The sequence below is a fragment of the Ictalurus punctatus genome, chromosome 9, assembly GCF_001660625.3.
Source record: "Ictalurus punctatus breed USDA103 chromosome 9, Coco_2.0, whole genome shotgun sequence".
NCBI classification, from domain to species: Eukaryota; Metazoa; Chordata; class Actinopteri; order Siluriformes; family Ictaluridae; genus Ictalurus; species Ictalurus punctatus.
In genome coordinates, this window is record NC_030424.2 from 8,426,490 (window position 1) to 8,446,653 (window position 20,164).

General features: G+C 38.9%; 1 protein-coding gene across 2 annotated transcripts in view; it reads right to left on the minus strand.

Annotated features, from left to right (window-relative positions):
* The window catches only part of sptbn5 (spectrin, beta, non-erythrocytic 5), a 54,231-nt gene extending 37,287 nt beyond the window's left edge, over positions 1 to 16,944 (minus strand). For both annotated transcript variants that reach the window (XM_017476891.3, XM_053682471.1), the window contains exons 1-15: positions 16,668 to 16,944; positions 15,557 to 15,682; positions 13,198 to 13,365; positions 12,911 to 13,027; positions 12,626 to 12,783; positions 12,302 to 12,530; positions 5,445 to 6,079; positions 4,981 to 5,119; positions 2,516 to 2,739; positions 2,223 to 2,376; positions 1,880 to 2,080; positions 1,545 to 1,751; positions 683 to 845; positions 439 to 575; positions 98 to 301 (exon numbers count right to left, since the gene is read on the minus strand). In XM_017476891.3, the coding sequence (XP_017332380.2) occupies positions 98 to 301; positions 439 to 575; positions 683 to 845; positions 1,545 to 1,751; positions 1,880 to 2,080; positions 2,223 to 2,376; positions 2,516 to 2,739; positions 4,981 to 5,119; positions 5,445 to 6,079; positions 12,302 to 12,530; positions 12,626 to 12,783; positions 12,911 to 13,027; positions 13,198 to 13,365; positions 15,557 to 15,682 (2,862 nt within the window). In that variant the 5' untranslated portion in view covers positions 16,668 to 16,944. The remainder of the gene's footprint in view (positions 1 to 97; positions 302 to 438; positions 576 to 682; positions 846 to 1,544; positions 1,752 to 1,879; positions 2,081 to 2,222; positions 2,377 to 2,515; positions 2,740 to 4,980; positions 5,120 to 5,444; positions 6,080 to 12,301; positions 12,531 to 12,625; positions 12,784 to 12,910; positions 13,028 to 13,197; positions 13,366 to 15,556; positions 15,683 to 16,667) is intronic.
* Positions 16,945 to 20,164: the final 3,220 nt, after the last annotated feature.

Sequence of the window (20,164 nt, forward strand, 5' to 3'; positions counted from 1 at the left end):
ATCTTGCCCTTAGCCTCGAGCTTCCAAGCCCCTATAGAACTTGAACTTATACCAGGTCAGAATGTATGCGTTTGGAGATTTCACAGTGTTCATTCACCTGTAGTAGCTGACAGAGACTGTTAAAGTCTTCCTCTAAGCTGCTCTGTGTATTTTCTATGGTATCTTTCTGGAAATGGGGGTCTGGTATGGAGGTGACTGAGATTTCAGCAGTGCCCCGGCGCATTGAGCGGGTGCGACGTGGCCGGCTCACTTTCCGTGTCTGGTTCTCTGGAACTGTGTTTGTAGGTGCAGGTGGGGCTTGCTGCATTTTCAGAATTCAAAATGCATGCACAAATAATGAGTTAATACATTAGGACATACAGAACACGCATACTTAAAAGTACATTCTATTCTATACAATGATGTAATGGCTTTTCAGTGATTAATGGAGTGTCTTACAGATGAAGAAAGCTCAGTAATGTACGTAGAAGACACCAGTTGTTCATTTCCTTTACTATCACGCGCAAGTATTTTATCGTCTTTGTCTTTGCTTAGGATTGTCAGCATCTCTCCACGGTCCCAGGTTAATTTCATCCCTAAACGAAAAAGTCCATGCAAAAAGGTATGTGTTGTTGCTGTTGTACCACTTTGATTCTTAATATAAGTATCAGATTAGCATGTTAATTATACATGTTAATTGCACCTCTGTATTTGAACCTAATTTTGGCATTAAATTCCTGCATTTGTGGCAAAGCCTGGGAGCTTCCGCTGCGTTTCACTGAAATTCCTGCTTTTTCCTTCACTGTCTCTCTTTCATCTCCTGATGAATCGCTGTAGTGGACCATTTTGGTCTGCTGAGGTTCTGTCTGAGTGAACAGAAAGAATGATGATTACCTTCTGGTTAATTATCAGAAGTACAACATTTTGCCTAATATTATTATATTAGACCTTTTGAGATCTTGAGAACCATCGAACCACAGACTCCAAAAAAAAAAAAAAAAAATTCATTCATTCGTTCATTCATTCATTTTATTTCTGCTGGTATGGGTCACTGTGGTGTAAAAGGCTGAGAAGAGCAGTCCCAGTCCGGACATCTCTAACCCTGGCCAAGGAGTCCAGATCCTCAGAAGTTCCCAAGCCAACTGTTAGCAAGTCCTGTGGGATATGTCTGATACACCTCTACCAGAAGCCACCAGGGGGCATTGTTATAAGGTGCCCAAAGGACAGCTCAATTCAGAGGCACACTAGCTCTACTCACAGGCTCTTCTGGATTGTAGAGCTCCTCACCCTGTCACAGAGAGTAGGTCCCCTGACACAGAAGACCCTCATTTCCACTGCCTGTACTTGCTATCTTATTCTTTTGGTCATGACCCATAATTTGACAGACTGAATGGTACATATATAGCTTCTTCCTAAAATTGAGCTCCTGCTTCATCGTCCTTGGTTATAAACTATGTTTAGAAATGGATCATGGCAACTCTAAAGAGTCTGATGCTAAAATTTTTGTAGTGTTTTTTTCAGTGTGTTTTCAAATAATTGCTAACAGTATGATGATTATTACTCACTGTTAGTGGAGCAAGCTGGGCAGCACTCTCGGCTTGCTCACCGAGCCTTTTCACCTCTGAAGCATATGCCCCCATTTCCTTCTCCAGTCTCTGGTGACGCTGGAGCAGGGCAATGGTGCTCATCTCATCCTTTCCGTAATCTTCATCAGTTAGAAGGGGCTTGCGGTCATTAAGCCATGAGTTTACCTCTGCTGCGTCAGCAAAATACTGTAGGGAAAACAGCATTGAAAATTAAAACAGACTCCGTATGAATATAATCGTTTTATGCGCTTTCTTACAGTGCGCATTCTAGTTCTGTGGGTCTACCAGTTAGTTGTAGAATCAATAGCTAGAACCTGTTTGATAACACTGGCTGCATGCAGTCTGTTTTTGCGGTTTGTAACTTGGTCCCTAAGCTGCTGCCACTGCTTCTGCAAGGTCCGGATCCATTTCTGGATATCTCTCTCATTGGGGTGTCTCCCTCGACACAGTTCTTCACCCCTGGACACAACCTTGGAGCACAGAGATTCTTGTGACCGCACTTCTGCTTCCAATGTCTGCAAATAATATTAGAACATTTGCATTGCTTAGCAAAGGCTATTACTTAAAGACAACATAATTCGTATGTGGAAAAGTTTGTTTTCCCCCAAATTGTAAGAAGCATTTAGCATTTGGTGTTTTAATATTAAAGCGTCAAACCTTATGGTTTTGAATGGCTTGTTCAATCTGGCTGAGGTCTCTGCCCAAAGACGCTGCTTGCACCAGAAGCCACTTTTCATAGATCCAAGCCTCCACTTCCTCACAGTCATGGAAGAATTCAAAGAGCTTCAGCTGCCCTTCCAGGGCTTTCCTCCTTTAAAAGGATAGATGATCTGTCAAACAACTTTTGTTTGCTCTAACCATACAATAGCACTGAATATATTAGTACATAGTACATCATTATGCATCATTATGAAAATACCAGACTGGAGAACAAGTTGCAAAGATATCACCTGTTCAGGCTGAGAGACAGGAGGGAGTTGTACTGGTTATTAAGTGCTTTCACTCTTGTCTGAACCTGTGAAACGTCCCTCTGTTTCCCCCTTAAGGCACTACTGCTGATGGCACTCAGTGATTCTCCAAGAGAGATGATCTTGGTGTGCAACAGTTCTTGTTTCTGAAGTAGATCCACCACCTCTGGTAAATGCTTCCCCAGGTCAGAGGACTCTGCCTGGACCTAAGAGTGAAACAACATGGCAGACTGCAACGACTCATACTGCACTTGTAATGTGTTGGATCATTTGGTTTTTAATAATAACAAGAGTCTACACACCCTTGATGTAAAAAAATAAATCAATATAACACATACATACAGCCATACACACAATCCTGTGTTCAATTCAATTCAATTCAATTTTATTTGTATAGCGCTTTTTACAATAGACATTGTCACAAAGCAGATATAGCTGGACAGTTGAGAGGAGTCAAGGTTTTTTTTTATCAGGGGTTTAATAACAGCTAATTTAAGCGATTTAGGTACATAGCCAGTGCTAAGGGAAGAATTGATTATATTTAAAAGTGGTTCAATTACTCCTGGACAAATCTGTTTAAACAAACATGTAGGCACAGGATATAGTATGCAAGTTGACGAATTAGCTAAAGAGATCAATGAAGCTAGTTCAGTCTCTCTAAGTGGAGCAAAATACTCTAAACATTGATCTGATATTGCTACATTATCATCTAATGGGTTTGATACAATACTGTCTGGTTTTAATTTAATAGCCTGAATTTCACATCTAATATTTTCAACCTTACCAGTGAAAAATTTCATGAAATCTTCACTGCTATGTAATGATTGAGTGTTTCTCTCTGTAGTTGTTTTATTCCTGGTTAATTTTGCTACTGTGTTGAATAGAAATCTAGAATTGTTTTTGTTATCTCCTATTAAGGTGGAGAGATAGATTTTTCTAGCATCGCTAAGAGATTTTCTATATTTCAGGAGGCTCTCCTTCCACGCTGTTCAAATGTGTTATTGCCTGATGAGAGGTTAAAGCTTTTGGGCATAATTTTAAAAGATATGTTTGGTGCAAAAACAAGATAGTTGATCACCCTAAGTACCTCATAACCACAGTGAAGAATGGTGGTGGCAGCATCATGCTGCTACAGGCTGCTTCTCTGCAGCTTGGGCTGAAGCTCTAGTCAAGATACAGGGAATCATGGATAGCCCCAAATACCAATCTATTTTGAAACAAAACCTGCAGACCGCTGTTAGACAGCTAAAGATAAAGAAAAAAGAAAATTCCAGCAGGATAATGACCCAAAGTACAAATCCAAGTCAACAAAGGAATGGCTATAGAAGATCATCAAGGTATTGGAATGGCCCCGTCAGAGCCAAGATCTAAATCCTCTCACATTGCCTGTGGAATGACTAAAAAGAGGGCTGTGCACAGGAGATCCCCTTGCAACGTGATAGACACAACGGGCAGCTATGGCTCAGGTGGTAGAACGGGGTTGTCCACTAATCGTAGGGTTGGTGCTTTGATTCCCGGCCCACATGACTCCACATGCTGAAGTGTCCTTGGGCAAGACACTGAACCCCAAATTGCGTCTGATGGCAAGTTAGCGCCTTGCATGGCAGCTCTGCTACCAGTGGTATGTGAGTGTGTGTGTGTGAATGGCTGAATGAGACACAGTGTAAAGCGCTTTGGATAAAAGCGCTAAATAAGCGCAGACCATTTAGATCTGGAGCATTTTTGCAAAGAAGTGTGGAATAAAATGTGTTGGTTGACTATTACTCAAAAAGACTGAGTGCTGTATTACAAGGGAATGGAATTAGAACTTTAAATCTATTGGTCAAATTAAAGGTGAAAAAAATATCTGACATGATTTATCTCGATTTCATTTTCTACATCACCAAAACCTGCAACAGGGGTGTGGACTTTTTTTTTTAGAACCATTATATCTAAGAAGTGCCTTATGTTTATTCAATGAAATGAGAATTAGTCATAAATATTAGTTTTAAGCTTAGAATTTTTTAGAAAAACACACACGACTTTATGGAGATACTAGAGATCCTGATCCTTTCTGATCTCCGGACCTGCCTGATCCGTTTCGGATGTCCTGCCTCTGGATGGAGCTCTAATCTACTCCAATTCCAGACTGCTGGACTACAGCTGCTTCTATGGCCATAGAGAATCATATAAGTCAATAATGAACTTTTTCACATTATCTGTTGTTACCCAGATGAGGATGGGTTCCCTTCTGAGTCTAGTTCCTCTCAAGGTTTCTTCCTCTTAAAACATCTTAGGGAGTTTTTCCTTGCCACCTTCGCCACTCAGTGGCTTGCTCAGTTGGGATAAATTCGCACCTTTAACATCTGTATACCGTGTTGATATATCTGTAAAGCTGCTTTGAGACAATGTCTATTGTCAAAAGCGCTATACAAATAAATTGAATTGAAATTTTTTTTTTTAATAACCTGTAGCTCCTTGAGGTCCAGAGAGATTAATTCAGTGTCCTTGAGGACAGAAAGCGTGTTCACAACATCTCCAACAGAATCTCTCCTCTGCTGCAACTGCTGGAGCAAAGCTTGCCATTTTTTGGAGATATTCATTTGCCTGTTGTACACAAGAACAACTGTGAAGAGATGCTTCCCGGTGGCTTATAGTGAGCACAGATAGTAAAAAAAATAAAATAAATAAAAATATGAGATTTAAAAAATAAAGTTGTAATATTTTGAGAAAAAAAGTCATAATGTTACAAGAAAAAAGTCACAATATTTGAAGAATATAATAATAGTGCAGCTTTATTCTTGAAGTACTCTCGACTTTATTCTTGCAATCTTCCATTTCTATTTTTTTAAACAGTATCCCTACAACACCATCATTGATAAAGTAAAGTAATTATATTGTATGTCACAAATGATAAAGTCTGTCAACACACCTGCGGACAACCTGTTCCTTGCTGTGGTAATTCTCCCTCTCAATGATGGCTGCCATCTCACTGAGAGCCTGAAAGCGAGGCTCGCGAGCCAGCACATCAGTGTATAATGCTTCCAGTTTCTGGGCTGAAACCTGGGCTTCCTCCAGAGTCTCCAGTCGCTTCAAATCATCCTTCTGAACCAATTGCAGTGTCTCTTCCACGTAGCCCTCCCTGAGTGCTGCTTTGCGGCCAAACTTCTGCGCCACTTGCTCAAGTTGCTCCAGCCTCAAGAGGGCGTTCTGCAGGTAGCGCTCCCGCTCATACTCTGCCCTCTCCAGCAGGGTCCAGGTCCTCTCAATATCTCCTAGGGTCTTGCCTTCTGGAGGAACATAAGCACGCTGATTGTTGGCCATCAGCTTTGTACGCAGACTGAAGAGATGGGCTTCGATAGCACCTCTCTCCTGGTACTTAGGGGGCTTCTCCACAGTGCGGAATGTCTTAAAGGCAGCCACCAGCGGTTTCATGCCTGGTAGGGAGTTCGGGAAAGAACGGTCTTCTAGCATCACTATTTTGGTCCTTATCCATTGCAGTAGGTCAGAGACCATGTGCCCATATTCCCTTTTCATGTCATCCAGCTCTTTCAGGAGGTCTACAATCTGGAAGCACAGTGAAGAATGTTCACAGGTTCTAGATTGACTTGCACTTCAGGTTTTTCAAATCAGTATAAGTAGGGTAATTTCTTGTAAAGAGCTTTAGTTACAGTAGAGTACTCTCCAAACGTAATGCATATGTACATGTAGTCTATTTGTCATGCCCTCTGCTTGTGAAGTGCTTCACTACTCAGGGGAGGAGAACTCTTTTGACAGTAAGGTGTAATGTTCCAAGCTGATGTTAAAGGGATAGTTCACCCAAAAAAAAAAAAAAAATTCTGTCATCAATTACTCACCCTCATGTCGTTCCAAACCCATAAGACTTTCGTTCATCTTCGGAAAATGAAGACATTTTTAACGAAACCTGGGAGATTTCTGTCCCTCCATTTACAGTCCATGTAACCAAAACTTTCAAGTTCTTCAAGTACTTTCAAAAAGTAAAAACTAAAAAAAAACTAAAAGAGCTCTTGACAGGATCCGGAAGCACTGTACTGTTTACAGCAAAGGAAGAGGCACGCTGTACACATAGAACAATCTTTGTAACAAACAGTGTTCTGAAGATGAACGAAAATCTTACGGGTTTGGAATGACATGCGGATGAGTAAATGATGACAGAATTTTCATTTGTGGGTGAACTATCCCTTTAAGGACAGTCCAAATATATTTACCCACTTAAAAACTCTAAACTGATGAGGATCTAGAGAGTAATCCAAAGGGGAAACAAGAACTGAAAAAGAACTATAGCCTCTAACTGTACCTCCAGGGCGGTCTAACAAAGAAGATGTGTCTAATAAAACATCAAGTAAGAATACACAGGGATTAAACCCCCTCAACATTGCTGCTGTGTCTCATACCCCCATACCAGCCCAACAAACACTAAGTGCTGTTGCCTTTCATTGGTACTGCTATTCTGAGAATGATCCACCTCCCAAATAATATGTGATCAGCGGTCATCCAGTTTTGGTCCCTTTCTATTGATGGATGGAGTGGAGGGGCTGACAAATTGTGCAAAGCAATACGTGGACTACATTTAGAAATTGTATACCTACAAGGTGCACCTCAATTCCAGATGTACCTGACACAAGGGCCACTGAAGGTATGTATACATAAAACATGTGATTTATTAGAAAAACTGATTTATTAGAGAGCTCTGTTAGATGGGATAAACTTCTATACACTAAAAGGGAAGTACTGTAAACAACAATTTTAGTGTGCATTCTGTGGAGACTGTTTCTTTGTGTTTGTGTGTGTGTGTGTGTTTCTACTCTGTAAATATCTACTACCTCCTATTTTTTAAGTATTAATTGTTATGCTGTATTTTCTGTATTAATGCTTAATATTCTGTTTTTTCAGAATCTCTAACAAATAATGAAGCTTTAAGAAAAAAACACATTTTTAAAACATATATTTTGGTCAGACACCTGAGACCAGTGCAGAAGTTAAATTATCACAACGCTATTTCGACTGAATTACTACGGTAATCTCCAAACTATAATGGAGCATGAAAGTACCAGAGCATCTTTCAACATAGTACACTGACATCTAGCTACTTATACACACCTTTCGCAGTGCAGACGCACTCCTTTGCGGTTTAATAATGACCTCTTTCATAGCCTGCCATCTCAGCCACTGATTGCTGAAACTCCCAATGAGAGACATTGCCAAGCAATGACCCAGCTGGCCACACCTGGAAACAAACACGCCGTCTGTCTCGTCTTGTCTCAACACCAAACTGCCCCCGACTCTGACCCAGCCTGGAGCAGTTCCCGAACCGACGTGTACGTCATTATGTAACGCACCTCTGTGACAGCTAGTGTACTGTTCTATTCACACATACGGATGTGGTGCTGAACAATCTTGTCATCCTTTTCCTGCACGGACAGAACAGGACACTTCTCACCACTGTACCTCTCAATGAGTCCCTGGCCAGCACTGAAATAGAATCTTCTGCCCTCTGAACTCAAATCCGCTAGGTGGCCTCCAACTGTCTGTTGAGAAGTGTTTTTCTGTCATGATGCTGAAATATGGTGAAAGCTATTTCATTATCTTGCTAACTATGCTGTAGGATGGGGACTTACTTCCTCACTTGTGTGTATTACCAGGGCTGAGCTTATACTTATCTGATTAGAGCCAGAGCTCCTCCCTACTGCCCTACTGTAAAATCCAATAATCCGCAGTCTAGCTGAATGAGGGCAGCCCTTTCACTGTAGAGTACACAAGCTAGCGTATATGCAGCATTAATCCTTGATAATTAGAATGAGTCTTTATTGATCACACACACACACACACATATATATATATATATATATATATATATATATATATATATATATATATATATATATATATATACACAGTATCTCACAAAAGTGAGTACACCCCTCACATTTTTGTAAATATTTGATTATATCTTTTCATGTGACAACACTGAAGAAATGGCACTTGGCTACAATGTAAAGTAGTGAGTGTACAGCTTGTGTAATAGTGTAAATTTGCTGTCCCCTCAAAATAACTCAACACACAGCCATTAATGTCTAAACCACTGGCAACAAAAGTGAGTACACCCCTAAGTGAAAATGTCCAAATTGGGCCCAATTAGCCATTTTCCCTCCCCGGTGTCATGTGACTTGTTAGTGTTACAAGGTCTCAGGTGTGAATGGGGAGCAGGTGTGTTAAATTTGGTGTCATCGCTCTCACACTCCCTCGTACTGGTCACTGGAAGTTCAACATGGTACCTCATGGCAAAGAACTCTCTGAGAATCTGAAAAAAAGAATTGCTCTACATAAAGATGCCCTAGGCTATAAGAAGATTGCCAAGACCCTGACACTGAGCTGCAGCATGGTGGCCAAGACCATACAGCGGTTTAACAGGACAGGTTCCACTCAGAACAGGCCTCGCCATGGTCGACCAAAGAAGTTGAGTGCACGTGCTCAGCGTCATATCCAGAGGTTGTCTTTGGGAAATAGACGTATGAGTGCTGCCAGCATTGCTGCAGAGGTTGAAGGGGTGGGGGGTCACCCTGTCAGTGCTCAGACCATACGGCGCACACTGCATCATATTGGTCTGCATGGCTGTCGTCATCCCAGAAGGAAACCTCTTCTAAAGATGATGCACAAGAAAGCCGCAAAAGACAAGCAGACTAAGGACATTACTGGATTACTGGAACCATGTCCTGTGGTCTGATGAGACCAAGATAAACTTATTTAGTTCAGATGGTGTCAAGCGTGTGTGGCGGCAACCAGGTGAGGAGTACAAAGACAAGTGTGTCTTGCCTACAGTCAAGCATGGTGGTGGGAGTGTCATGGTCTGGGGCTGCATGAGTGCTGCCGGCACTGGGGAGCTATGAACCATGAATGGGAACCATGAATGCCAACATGTACTGTGACATACTCAAGCAGAACATGATCAGTATGCAGTATTCCAGCATGATAATGACCCCAAACACACCTCCAAGATGACCACTGCCTTGCTAAAGAAGCTGAGGGTGAAGGTGATGGACTGGCCAAGCATGTCTCCAGACCTAAACCCTATTGAGCATCTGTGGGGCATCCTCAAACGGACGGAGGAGGAGCACAAGGTCTCTAACATCCACCAGCTCCGTGATGTCGTCATGGAGAAGTGGAAGAGGACTCCAGTGGCAACCTGTGAAGCTCTGGTGAACTCCATGCCCAAGAGGGTTAAGGCAGTGCTGGAAAATAATGGTGGCCACACAAAATATTGACACTTTGGGCCCAATTTGTAAATTTTCACTTAGGGATGTACTCACTTTTGTTGCCAGCGGTTTAGACATTAATGGCTGTGTGTTGAGTTATTTTGAGGGGACAGCAAATTTACACTGTTACACAAGCTGTACACGCACTACTTTACATTGTAGCAAACTGTCATTTCTTTAGTGTTGTCACATTAAAAGATATAATCAAATATTTACAAAAATGTGAGGGGTGTACTCACTTTTGTGAGATACTGTAACTATAAACAACCAAATAAGCCATCTTTGTCACTGGTTGTGATAAAAGAATTACAGTACACTGACTGCCATTGTTTGAATTGTATCAATTGTATATATATATATATATATATATATATATATATATATATATATATATATATATATATATATATATATATATATATATATACAGTGCATACGGAAAGTATTCACAGCGCTTCACTTTTCCCACATTTTGTTATGTTACAGTCTTATTCCAAAATGGATTAAATTCATTATTTTCCTCAAAATTCTACAAACAATACCCCATAATGACAACGTGAAATAAGTTTGTTTGAAATCTTTGCAAATTTATTAAAAATAAAAAACAAAAAAAGCACATGTACATAAGAATTCACAGCCTTTGCTCACTAATTTGTTGAAGCACCTTTGGCACCAATTACAGCCTCAAGTCTTTTTGAGTATGATGCTACAAGCTTGGCACACCTATTTTTGGGCAGTCTCTCCCATTCTTCCTTGCAGGACCTCTCAAGCTCCATCAGGTTGGATGGGGAGCGTCGGTGCACAGCCATTTTCAGATCTCTCCAGAGATGTTCAATAGGGTTCAAGTCTGGGCTCTGGCTGGGCCACTCAAAGACATTCACAGAGTTGTCCTGTAGCCACTCCTTTGTTATCTTGGCTGTGTGCTTAGGGTCATTGTCCTGTTGGAACATGAACCTTCACCCCAATCTGAGGTCCAGAGCACTCTGGAGCAGGTTTTCATCAAGGATGTCTCTGTACATAGATGCATTCATCTTTTCCTCGATCCTGACTAGTCTCCCAGTTCCTGCCGCTGAAAAACATCCCCACAGCATGATGCTTCAACCACCATGCTTTACTGTAGGGATGGTATTGGCCAGGTGATGACTGGTGCCTGGTTTCCTCCAGACATGACACTTGTCATTAAGGCCAACTTGTCCACTTGTCATTAACTCCAGGCGGGCTGTCATGTGTCTTTTACTGAGGAGTGGCTTCCATCTGGCCACTCTACCATACAGGCCTGATTGGTGGAGTGCTGCAGAGATGGTTGTTCTTCTGGAAGGTTCTCCTCTCCCCACAGAGACACGCTGGAGCTCTGTCAGAGTGACCATCGGGTTTTTGGTCACCTCCCCGACTAAGGCCCTTCTCCTCCGATCGCTCAGTTTGGCCGGGTGGCCAGCTCTTGGTAGAGTCCTGGTGGTTCCAGACTTCTTCCATTTACGGATGATGGAGGCCACTGTGCTCATTGGGACCTTTAATGCTGCAGAAATGTTTCTGTACCCTTCCCCAGATCTGTGCCTCGATACAATCCTGTCTCTGAGGTCTACAGACAATTCCTTGGACTTCATGGCTTGTTTTGTGCTCTGACATGCATTGTTAACTGTGGGACCTTATATAGACAGGTGTGTGCCTTTCCAAATCATGTCCAATCAACTGAATTTACCACAGGTGGACTCCGGTCAAGTTGTAGAAACATCTCAAGGATGATCAGTGGAAACAGGATGCACCTGAGCTCAATTTTGAGTGTCATGGCAAAGGCTGTGAATACTTATGTAAATGTGCTTTTCTTGTTTATTATTCTTAATCAGTTTTCAAAGATTTCAAACAAACTTCTTTCACATTGTCATTATGGGGTATTGTTCGTAGAGTTTTGAGGAAAATAATGAATTTAATCCATTTTGGAATAAGGCTGTAACATACCACAATGTGGGAAAAGTGAACCGCTGTGAATACTTTCCGGATGCACTGTATACATATGATCAAAAAGGACTCATTATCATTATCAAGGATTAATGCTGCATATATGCTAACTTGCTGACATGCTTCCTGACATGCTGGGGTATGCGAAGAAAAGAATCTCACTGTATATATATATATATATATATATATATATATATAAAATATATAAAGAATTTCACTGTATGTATATATCTATATATCTATATACACACACACACACACAGTGAAATTCTTTTCTTTGCATATCCAAGCATGTCAGAAAGCTGGGGTCAGAGCACAGGGTCAGACATGATACAGCACCCCTGGAGCAGAGAGGGTTAAGGGCCTTGCTCAAGGGCCCAACAATGGCAGCTTGAACTCCCAGCCTTCTGATCAGTAACCCAGAGCCTTAACTGCCAAGCAACCACTGCCCCACCACTACATACTTGGTGTGTAAAAACCTTTGTTAATGTGCTTGTATTTGGGTTTGGATGGTTGGAGGTACATTTAAGTGCAGTGTACATTTATCGGTAAAACTGACCTTGGCTATCCTCTTCTGAATTGTTTTCCCCTGCTTCATTTTAGAGAAGTAGTGGTAGTAGAGCGAGACATAAGTCATGATGGACTTCTCATCAGGATGCGAAACCACTATGTCCTCTACATCAAGTAGCTGCATGATACCAAATTCACTCTCAGCTAGGCTGAAAGCATGTCCTAAGTTTCTCCTTGCTTCATCTGGATGAAGGCGATTGTAATCAAAAAGATCTGGCCTGGAAAAGAAAGCCACCAGAGACTTAATTATATTGCTGAATCTGAATGCCTACTTTTCAATATATAGCAATGATACTGCTTTCATAAACACTACCGGTGAGCATGGATGAGTGCATTGAAGGCCAATCCATCCCTCCAGCTGCTGGAAAAATCCTGAACATCCACATTGTTATAGCCAGCAGTCTTTCTTTGGCACCATATCAGAAGAGCCTCCTTGGCTGAACGGCGCGCTAAGCTGGCATCACCGCTGACCTGGACACAAAACAAAGTCGGGATGCAGTTCTAGTCAAGAATTAGTCACTGAAAAGATGCTAGCAAATTCCCGTCACTTGCATGCTTGCGAGCAGACATACTATATGCACGCATTTTTGCCCACTACCTCATCAAGATTAATCGCTCCAATCTGGAAACGGAGAATGACAATCCAGATGAGGCCCAGGATCAGAGTTCTGTCCCCATCCACAATGTTCTCGGGGCCGATCAAATCTACTCGGATCTGAAGGGAAAGAAAGGGGCATTTTAAAGGCCTTCATAATTAAGAAGGATATCCTCCAAGAAAAGACCCACATGTTAGAAGAGAAATTCTTTTCGACTGTTCATTGCTGTATACTTATTTGTTTCCTCGTTTGTGTTTAAGAATTATTCATTTGATTCTGCCAAGTGCACCTTGGTTTTCAGGAAGTTTATGGCAATGCTATTGTTCTCCAAGCAGTGTACTCTGAGGGTGCGTCGGCTGGGTGTGGGCAGCTTCTCCCTGGAGATGAGCTCCAAGAGTCGCACTAAATGCACTCCGGTCTTAAGCTCTGTATACACATCATCCAGGACAACCTTTTCCTGAACACAGAGATACCTGGATTAGTTCACTAGCATAAGTCAAGTCAGTTGTATAAAGCCCTAAATAAAAAGTTAAAATTTCATTCTTTGTTCAACATGTAGGTTTCCCCAATGTTATTTCCCCACATTTCACAATTCTTTATGGATATAAATGATTTAGGAAGCTAGCACAAGTTATGAGCAAGTAATGAGCAAGTTAGAACAAGAAAAATGACAATATTAAAGGTTAACCTTTGTAATGTATTGGACACATACTGGTATGTGACTATTTCTGTCACGATACAGTGACTAATGATGTCCAATAGTCCATAATCAAAGTCTAATCATAATCCAACTCACAAAGGACAGGTTGAACTGGCTCCTGGTATTTTGCTATAGATTTTAAGGTTAGATGGGGCAGGAAGTATTGCGTGCTCTGCTCTGTGTACTCGGGCAAGGTCTGAATATTGCGTTTGGCTAGTGGCCACCATGCTATATTCCAGCATGAGTCGCACACCCCTGCCTTTGTGTCGGTTCCATTCAGAGCCACTCCCTAACTTGAGAGCTAAGGGAGTTTAGTCTCGGACCAGATCTAGCATGTTTGTGTGCATTTCCTGGTTTAGAACTATGGGGGGAAAACATCCTAGAATCTCTGCAGATAAGGACATAAACAGGAAGGATTTGTTAGACGTGAACTAATGAAGGAATGAAATAATAAAATCAAACAAGTGAAGGTAAAAAAAAGGAAAGGGAAGCATATGAAGTCTGTGCCAGCCCCTTATAGCTATTAATATATTCCTTGCCCCATAACAAGCAGCACAATGTAGTATCAGCTGATTTATAGTACTACCAATAATTTCCATGAATTTCCATGTTTACTGAGTTATTTGACTCATTATTTATTTGTTTTGTTGCTGTTTTGGCAGTGAATGTACCGCATTTAGTTTTGACACTATAACAGCAAGATCCTGTTCCTTCCTGGCTTCAGCATTGCTGAAATGTTTATACAAGGCCTTGAGTTACGAGCTATATCCTCTCCTCCTTGTTTTATGTTCTTCCTCAGTGAGATGCCACCAGAGGGTTATACAATTGAACTTACAAAGGAATTCAAAGGTTGTTCACCACGATTATCCTCCAACGTCAGAGGAACTAATGTCATTATTTATATATAATACAGAAAGGAATGCCATGATGCTATTAAAGGTTTAATTAAGAGATGCATGTTTCAGTGGATAATCGCACTTGGATACTGTAGTACCTATTAAATGCTGTGTTCATCTCAGGACTCTTATTTAAAAATTTGCCTATACCAAACATCCTTTCAACACACTTTAACTTTACACACCTCTCCTCGAGTATACTGTAAAATTTCACTGTATCAGGTGTAATCCAGAAGAGGATTGGTTCCTCTCAAGGATTCTTCCTCATGTTGTCTCAGGGAGTTTTTCTCTTTGTCACTGTTGTCTGTACTTTGCTCATTAGGGATGTAAATCCACATTTGTATTTCTGCAAAGCTCGTTTGTTAAAAGCACTATACAAGGCTAACTGAGATAGTAATAAACATTGCATTAGACAGTATAATGCATTATACAGTATACCTGTTATTAGCTGGTAAATGTGTTTAGAGATTAGCTTAATTAGCTAGTAGCATATATTTGTTTAGAATTTCCATTTGATTAAGCTTGATCTTAAGAGCTTTTGGAAACCAACGGCAACAAACCTTACTGCTTATTTATCAGATGAGCACATAAATGTTTACTGACATGAGTTAACATACTATTTTTTATACCCAATCATGTTACTGACCTGTTGCCAATTTACACTGTAAAACCGGATAGTTCATTTAACTCAAAAAATTTGAGGAAACTAATTACCTCAAAATTTTGAAGTTGATAAATCAATTTCTAAAATTTAACTCAAACTTGTTATATTTAAGTGTATTTGGCTTAAAGAAATTGATTTATCAACTTAAAAAGTTTTGAGGTAATTAGTTTCCTAATTAACATCTGCAGTTTTTTATTTTCAAACTGTTTGTGTTTACTTCTTTTCACTTCAAAAATCCAAATATGTCATTTGGCCAGGGGTGCCCTAATTTTTGCATACAACTGTATACAACTGTTGTTGCTTTTTATTTTCTTCAAGTGGTGAATATTCTATCAATGACTGTGTTAGATTATTTACTTTAATGTTAGGCATAATGGTGCATTCATACCCCATTTTTAGAGAAGACACTGTTCATCCACTTGGTGTAGGTCTTTTTCTGGACGGCCATGCGCTGCTGCTGCAGCTCCCGGATGCGTCCATGCTCGTACTCATCTATATCTGCTGACTCAGACATCTGTGAGATCACAGCAAAGTTCGCAGAAGTAAGTAACACCTATACAGGTGGGTTTGTTTAAAAACTCATCATCGAGTTATAAATGAAGAACTGTATATTTAAGCATTAAAAATCAACATAGTGTTTTAACATAATATGTATATAAGATTATTAAAATGTCAGCATAGCTATTGATGGACAGAATGCTAGCATTCTCTTAACAGAATTATGGCCGATCCGTACGAGGCCTTTCTTTGCTCGAATATTCCTTTATATGCTACAGTATTATGGTTTCACACTGACTGGTGCACTTAAATTAAGTCACAGGATCAGCTTAATTATTAAGCTTCACACCTCATACTGTAGTTGAGGACTTCACTGTTGAGTGTTTTGAACTTAACAGTGAGCAGAGGAATAAAGAAACTTTTTTTTTTTTTTTTTTTACAGTTATTTATACAAAAACAAATGTTATCATGAATTATCTAATTTTTTTCATGTTAATTTATCATCTGGTTCCGCATCCCATGTTTAAATTGATCCAAAGGACAGTAAAAATTCCTGGAATTTTATGTTTTTACAGCCATGCATGATATGAGTCAACAAAATCAAAGCTGGTAGCCATTAAATTACCATTAAAGTCAGACTTATAGGCTGAGAACAAAAGCAACAGCATTTATCTAGAATATCCAAATTCCTTTGTATAGCTTAATGTAATGTAATGGACAGAATATGCTACAGTTATTCTTTATAGATACAGTACGTTGACATAAGCTATAGATCTCATGAGTTTACTTAACACCTAAGCATAGCAAGTGTTGTATGTCTAAAATGTTGTGCGTTATAGGTCAAATAAACTATACACTATACACTATACACTATATAACAATCAAAAGACAGAACTGAAACATACTATTACAGCTTTCCTTTTATATCCGCTAGTTACAAATTCAATATATCAAATCGAATTAAATGTTTTTTTTTGGTTTGTTTATTAAATTTTACAAACCCTCACAATGTCCTCTTCTGAGCTCTCAGCCTTAAAGAGCGTCGAGCTAAGATGTGGAGAAAGTCATGGTTTTAAGCGAACTCCGCTCCTTCCTGCAGGTTGATGAGTGAAGTAGTGAACTGAACTTTGAAGCCATAGTAAGTAGTAGATTGACAGGGAGGGCAACTATCTCTCACCTGACTCTGTAAAGAGAGAAGGATAAAGGTTTCACATCATATTTAGTGCATTATGCAATTCAACAGGAAATACTTTAGCCATAATATACGATAATGCAGATAAAGTGAGCACGTGATCTGAGATCTACATCTATAAAGCTCTAGAAATCATGAAATAATAAGGAAAAACACATTTTGTCGTTAAATATTATTTAATATCTACATATTCCTTTATTTCAATGAGGAGTATATGAATGTGATTTGTTTACAGTCAGTGATATGCTAGACATTATAATGCCATGGGTCTTTAAAGAAAACGCAGTATAAGCACTATAAACTAACATGAAAAAAGAGACGACACTTGGGAAAGCGTTTTTAGTTAAAATAATAACATAAAACAAAAACTAAAACAAGTAGAATTTCTCTATTTCTAGAATATTTGTAGATAAATACCCCAAATAAAATTACAATCAATTTGAAATCAAGTTTGACACCATTTGACCTCATAGGTAACAGTATTACATTGATTAAAACAACATGCTTATGAAAAATGACTGATAATCAAAAAAGTAATTTAATGGTTAGTAAGTACATGACATGTACATGTCTTTATGTAACATCTGAAAAGCTCCTTTTCTCCTCACTACACATTAAACCTGTTTATTAACACTGAAAGTGTTTTACATTAATCACATATACAGTAATGTTAACAGTTGGAATATTACTTTTAGTCAGTGTCCTCAAAGAGCCAATCTCTTCATAAACACTGATCGCAAAGAAAACTAGTCAGTTGAAATCGTTCATTTGAAGGATACTGTAAGAATACAATATTCAATCAGGTAAAAATGAGCACTGCTGTACTGAGGGATTACTGTGAATAATAATACTTTGGAGCCACTAACCAGACCGAGTGTAACTCTACACCAATGTGCATTGCGCATCTGGTGTGATGTAACACTGGAGGGAATTATTACATGAACAAAACTGTCTAAGAGCTACAGATTTGCATGGGGGGAAAAAATCCTGTTATTATCATTTAGCAATTATCCGTGTTAAATGTAACTGAAATAATATCACATTAATTTCTCACGAGCAGGCTTGGAGAGTAAGGGAATACGTGTAACAGCGTTACGTAATCAGGATACAAAAAACTGGTAACTGTAATCAGTTACAGTTACGTACAAAAAAAAGTAATCAGATTACAGGTACATTTTGTAAAATAAATAAATAAATAAATAAAAAATGGGAATACTACCAGGATTTTTTTTTTTTTCATTTAAAACCAAAGAAATGAATCTTTCGACATAACACAATATAGACAGCTGCTTGATTATAGTTCACGTGAGCAACCTCCTGGTGCATGAACACAAATTGTTCTCTGAAATGCTTTCTGTTAGGGTGACCATACGTCCTCTTTTTCCAGGACATGTCCTCTTTATCAGACCTTAAAAAGGCGGATTTCTAAATTTGAGTAAAATGTCCGGGATTCGGCTTTAGTTTCATTATGATGTGCTTATGGTCTAATACTGCAATGTGTGTGCGCATATTTTGCATTGCTTTAACCCCTCTCTGTAATTCCTGCCATCTCAGAGTGAAACCAATTTTATTTATATATGTTTATGTGATGCTAATAGTGTGTCTTTTTCTGTTTATTAAAGTCTGCATTCATAGTAACACTGTTTTGAACGCTATTAAGACACACAACACCCCCCACCACCAACAAAAAAAATATATCAGAATATGTTCACCCTAGGTTTTGTGATGTAACGTTACCCGCATTAGGGACAGTGATCTTTTATTTATTTATTTAACTATTTAGTTTATTAAAATAAACCCAAACACTGAACATGTTTTTAAGCTAAAATAAGCTCTAAATGAAAGTATTTTACATCATATTGATTTCTCTTGACTTTATGTACATATGTGACCTTGACGTAATCCAAAAATAATCAGATTACATTACTTTCATATTGTGATACTTGGATTACGTTACTGATTAAATCTTTTATGAAGTAATTTGTAACTGTAAGGGAATACATTTTTAAAGTAACCCTCCCAACCCTGCTCATGAGACACTGAAGCAAAAGTGATACTGACAAAGTGAAAAGGTCACTTAATACACTAACATCAACAGGAAACAATGTCCATTTAGTGCAGTTTGTCTGCAGCAGCCTAGCAGGTTGATTTTTCTGAAATCAAGATGAAATTATTTCATCTATTTTTATCTTTATATACATTAAAAGTAATTCGATTTGTTTTCCAGTTGTACAATTTGTTTTCCAGCACAACGATTCACCTGGACCAACAAGCATGAGCTTGTTGTAATAATGCACACTATCAGTAGCAACTAATTATTAGCATTAGAATCATTACACATTTTGCTGTTGTTGTTGTTGTCATTGTTAAAAAACACACATTATTGTGTAGAATGACCAACTCATTTGGACTACGTAAGCCTACAAATGAAAACCTTCAGATGCCCTTTAATACAATTTAATTAAATGGAACATTGGCCCTTATTCATTAAAGTTATGTATAGTCAAATCTGATCGTAAATCGAGTACATGTAAATTACACCACCGGTTTCCTCATTCATTAGTTTCATCTTTGTTGGATCAGAGTGCTTGGAAATCAAATCATAATAATTTCGGAACCTGAACAAACAAACAAAAAAAATTCAGTCAAATATTCAATATCACTATAAGAATAATAATAAAAAAGGATCATGAAGCTCTGACCAGGATGTAGAGTGTAGGGATAAATTCACACATTTAATATCTGCATCCTGTGTTTGTATATATCTGTAAAGCTGCTTTGAGACAATGTCCATTGTAAAAAGCACTATACAAATAAAATGGAATTGAATTGAGTGTTGGGCCTGAATATCATCATTTTTTGAGCTTATTGCAAAATTTCCCTAAACACTAAAACATTCTAGATGCAATTATACTTATTTTGGTAGCCTTGTCTTTCAGTGTTTGATTCATTTCTTTCATTGTTTAAATCCAACATCAGTTAAATCTGACCTATTTGAGATTTAAAATGAATGAACATAGCCATAACTATCCATTATCTGCCTGATTTAGGCCTTAAACAACACCTTAATAAAACACACACACACTAAATTAATAACTATCTATATTCAGCTACGTAAAACTATTTCACTAAACACAAAGGATTGCAAAAGACAAGCCTACTGCATTATGATGAAACCGCAAAAATGATGACATGTTTCATGTGATTTAGATATATTATATAATGGTAAATTGGGGTCTCGTATGGATATGATGGTGAGCTGAAGCTGACTCAGTCTGTGCTCATTTCTATGCAACTTTGCTGAAT